The following is a 3,997-nucleotide window of genomic DNA, read 5'->3' on the forward strand; positions in this document are numbered from 1 at the left end:
GGGGGTTGGGGACCCAGAGGGCCTGCAATCAGCATCACTACTAACAGCTCTGACTTTAGAAAACATTACAAGAATTAATCTTATTACATTTTAGTCCATTAGAAAGCAGAGCAAAATTCCTATTTTAAGTTATTCACAGTAAAAACATCACTGTTTGCTCAAGTTTTACAATATTGAGAGTAAAGATAAACCTTTACTCAATATTTCAGCTGCTCTTGCTCATTTGTGCACAAACACAAAGCTGTTTAAATGTCAAAATACAGCTTTAAGTTACTGCCACCTACAGGAAGCATGTGGTACTGCATGCTCGAATGATTTTTATTTTATTGCCTTTAAAAAAATATAAAGATAGCGTTCCAGTAATTGTTGTTCAGCATTTTGACAACATAATAATAAAGATAATTAAGAGTTTGTGCTACAGCCACTGATTTATGCAAACAACTTGCACTACGACTGAATAATCCAGCCATTGTTTGCCTTATCTGTAACGTAAGTTTGAGCAATTTTTTTCTACACAAAAAGAAGCAGACATTGTTTTAGGAAATATCAAATAAAAGAGAGAGTTAGAGGACCTTGCTTTGGCAATGTTTTGACAGCTAATTAAAGCTGCAAAGAGCTAAGAGATTTCTGTTCAGGTATCGTATCGATGACTGAGCAAAGCAATGATGCTTTCATGCAGTCCTGACTCGTAACTACATTTTGCCATGTAATGGACCAGTATCCAGACGTTACAGAGGCAGAGGGATCATCCTCCTCAGGCTCTGACATGCAGGGATGGAAACTGAGCATGTTCCTTTTCAGGAGAAAGCTCACACTGGCCTGGCATGAAGCCATCACAGGGAGAAAAGGCTGCATTACCTGCTGCTCCAGCCTTTTCCTTCACTTTGTATGTAAGATTACTGAGGCCATACATGACACATTTAACCACCTTAAAAATCAAACAATCAGATGAAATTTTATTACAGAGATAAATTGGGGCTTAGAGCTGTTAAGCTCAATTTAAGGCAGGGTTTTTGTTTTCACTAGGATCAAAAATTGGCAGATTATAAAACTAGATTAAAAGTCAAAATACTCTCTTTGTCTGCATTTAAAACATGTTGAAATTTAGCTAAAATTTCTCAACACTTAGTTTTCACATAATAAAAGCTATCCATGATAAATGACTAATTTGTCCGTTTTTGTTCAAGCCACCCTGACTCAATGGATCTGCAGACCGAGATTTAGCTAAATTCCTAAAATCAAAATCAGTCAGTTTAGCCTATTAAACTGCAGATCCATTCCTTTCTGTTATGCATGATGCAAATTAAGAAGACATTTTAGGAGGAAGATGGGAGTCCCAGAGTAAACTAAGGCTGCATAATATATTGAGAGTTTATCGTTATTGCAATGTTGTGTACAATATCAATACTGCAAAGAGCTGTGTGGACAGTAATAACTCTGGTCTTGGTTGTTGTTGAGATGCTACAGGAAAAGTAAAGGTTTTGACCCTCATGATGATAGGAGAAAAAGAGCGAAAAGTGAGGAAAATATTTAACAGAACTGATACTCTCTGTAATATTCAATATCATACTCAAACTACAGTAGTCCCTCGCTACTTCGTGGTTTGACTTTTGCGGACTCGCTCTTTCGTGGTTTTCCAAAGTAAAATTGTGCACGACACATGAGCGTCAACTTTAATATTACTCATGTGATTGGGACGGTACGAGATGCAGTAAAAAGTTAACGAAAAAAATGCTTCGGACTGTTGTCGTCATTTTGTACTTTTCTCTCAATAAGCCTGCGCTGTATCGCCACTCAAAAGGACTACATTTCCCAGAAGCCAACAATGCCCCACCCAGAAGTCAATAGTACGTCCAGCTGTTGTCTTCTGCTGAAATAGACGGAAAACTTTGATCTGATCCAAAAAAGTTCAGTCCTTATTCGTAGCGACTTCGGCGCCCAGCAGAGGCAGAGAGCCATATGGAACCGATCCAGACCAGAACCAGACTCATCGGTCAATCTGAGTGTTGCACGCCGGCCCACGAGGCCTCACGAGCCGGGAGGCGCTGCCCGGTGGTCCGATGCTCCCTCTGGAGCCCACCGGGACCTCCCCCATATGGATTTGGACTCGATCATCTGGCCATCTGAAGGTCCAGCTCCCTCTAAAAGCATGTTGGTGCTCAAGGATTGCAGAGAGTCGACCAGAACCAGACCAGAACCGGCAGGGTAGGCCTGTCGAACTAGAACCAAGCTGTCCAAGAACAAGCCGGACTGGAACTGAGCTGATGTGTTCTGCAGAGCTGGTGAGTAAAATTTAGCAGTACTGTGCAGTACATATACGTATGTTGTTAAAATGACGTAGGTTTAAGAGTTTAGAACATTGCAAGAGTGTGGGAAGGGTTTATAAAGCCTTAAAATATATATACAAATTCTAAAATAAATATAGCGTTTCTACTTCACAGATTTTCACCTATTGCTTGGGGGTCTGGAACGTAACCCCTGGGATAAACGAGGGATTACTCTGCATTTTTAAAAGTTGGGCGGTCCTTACCCAGCACAACTTTTAGTGAATCTTTAAAACAAAGCACACAGTACTGTGTATAAGTTGTGCAATATGGCAATGCTGAGTCTGAAGTTCAAACCAGTACAGACTGTATTTTTATTTGCCATACTGAAAACTTTAGGACGTCGTTCTTCTGGGAGACTGGGATAATGTGGGAGTGTGGAAAGCTTACAGGATCAGCTCTGTTGGCTCTTTGTAATCAGTGGAAATCCTCCTGACCCCGGCTCAGTGAGCTCTGCCGACAATCACTGGAAGTGTATGGGAAGAGGAGATGATGCCACCTCAGTGAATGTGAATTCATCCTGCATATGCGTGGACAATAGCCTGCTGTGGTTCCAGTTTGTTAGTACCACCTGATGTAAACTGGGCTCCGACAACACCAGTCAGTGGTCTCCACCCTTCCTGAGAAAAGCAAACGCATGCTGTGGGAACATGACTGTTGTCTTTAAGCGTCAATTTTACCGAATGCTTTGTCTCATAGCGTGCATTTGTTTGGATCACTCTTCTCATCACACGGTAACAGACACAACACACCAGGACTCTTGCACAATATCACATTTTTCTGCAGCTTTTTGCCTTTCTTGCTCGATTTCACGAGGTTTTAGCCTCCCTCTTGGATCAGGGCAACATCAGCTGCTGCAGCTACTAGGACGGATTTGACATTTTTCAGAGGCTTAGGGAATTCGCTTGTGAAAGTGTCTGTCACGAAATGGAAAAATGGAATAATAGCTGCAAAGAACTATTAAACAGGAATCAATCCTGCCCGGTTAGTTAACAATATGCATAACTTTATTTTGGCATTGTTATTAAAACACAACTAATTTGAGCTCTGTTAGTGGGGGATGGTGAGTTTAAAGACTAATGTCAGATTAGGTGAAGGCAGATACTGAGCCGTTTATCTGCACGGCCATGTCAGGTTGTTTCTAACGCTCACCTGAGTGCCGTCTGCATTTTACATGACTCGAGTCTTGTTCACATGTCAGCGCCGACTTGTTCGGATTCCAGGATCGCTTCGCGTCCCTTCCCCGAGGAGAAGTGTGACTCTGAGCAGGCCTTGAGCTGCACGTAAACAGCACACTTTATTTATCCGTCCCACAGTGGAAACATGAAGTGAACACTCAGAGCGCTCCTGCCTCCCGACTGCTAAGTCACTGAAAAACAAACAGGGAGCAAAAACAGAAACCAACCCCGGGTTTTGTCTCTACAACAAGCTTCGACAGAAAAACCAAACACAGATTAGTGGCGTAATGAGCTTTCTTACTTTCAAGAGGTTCATTCGGCCTTAAAGCTTTTGTAATCATTCCTTCTTGTAAGCTTTGAAAATCTAGACTTATTTAGCAGCAGAAGAGAAAAGGTTGATGAATAATCAGTCGATTTAAAACAAAAGTTTTTAATGGTTGAAGCTTGAACAAATAATTATTGCTCCATGATATTATTTTCACATTTGATAGTTGT

The 3,997-nt window shown here is 41.4% G+C and overlaps 1 protein-coding gene across 1 annotated transcript in view; it reads right to left on the reverse strand.

The window, feature by feature from the left end:
• LOC119418867 (UDP-glucose:glycoprotein glucosyltransferase 2) overlaps positions 1 to 2,095 on the reverse strand; it is a 7,173-nt gene extending 5,078 nt beyond the window's left edge. The window contains exon 1 of the mRNA XM_037686160.1: positions 2,023 to 2,095. Coding sequence (XP_037542088.1) covers positions 2,023 to 2,095 — 73 coding nt within the window. The remainder of the gene's footprint in view (positions 1 to 2,022) is intronic.
• Between the last annotated feature and the right edge of the window lie 1,902 nt (positions 2,096 to 3,997).

This window comes from Nematolebias whitei, chromosome 13 (assembly GCF_014905685.2).
Source record: "Nematolebias whitei isolate Nwh7 chromosome 13, NemWhi1, whole genome shotgun sequence".
Taxonomy (NCBI): Eukaryota; Metazoa; Chordata; class Actinopteri; order Cyprinodontiformes; family Rivulidae; genus Nematolebias; species Nematolebias whitei.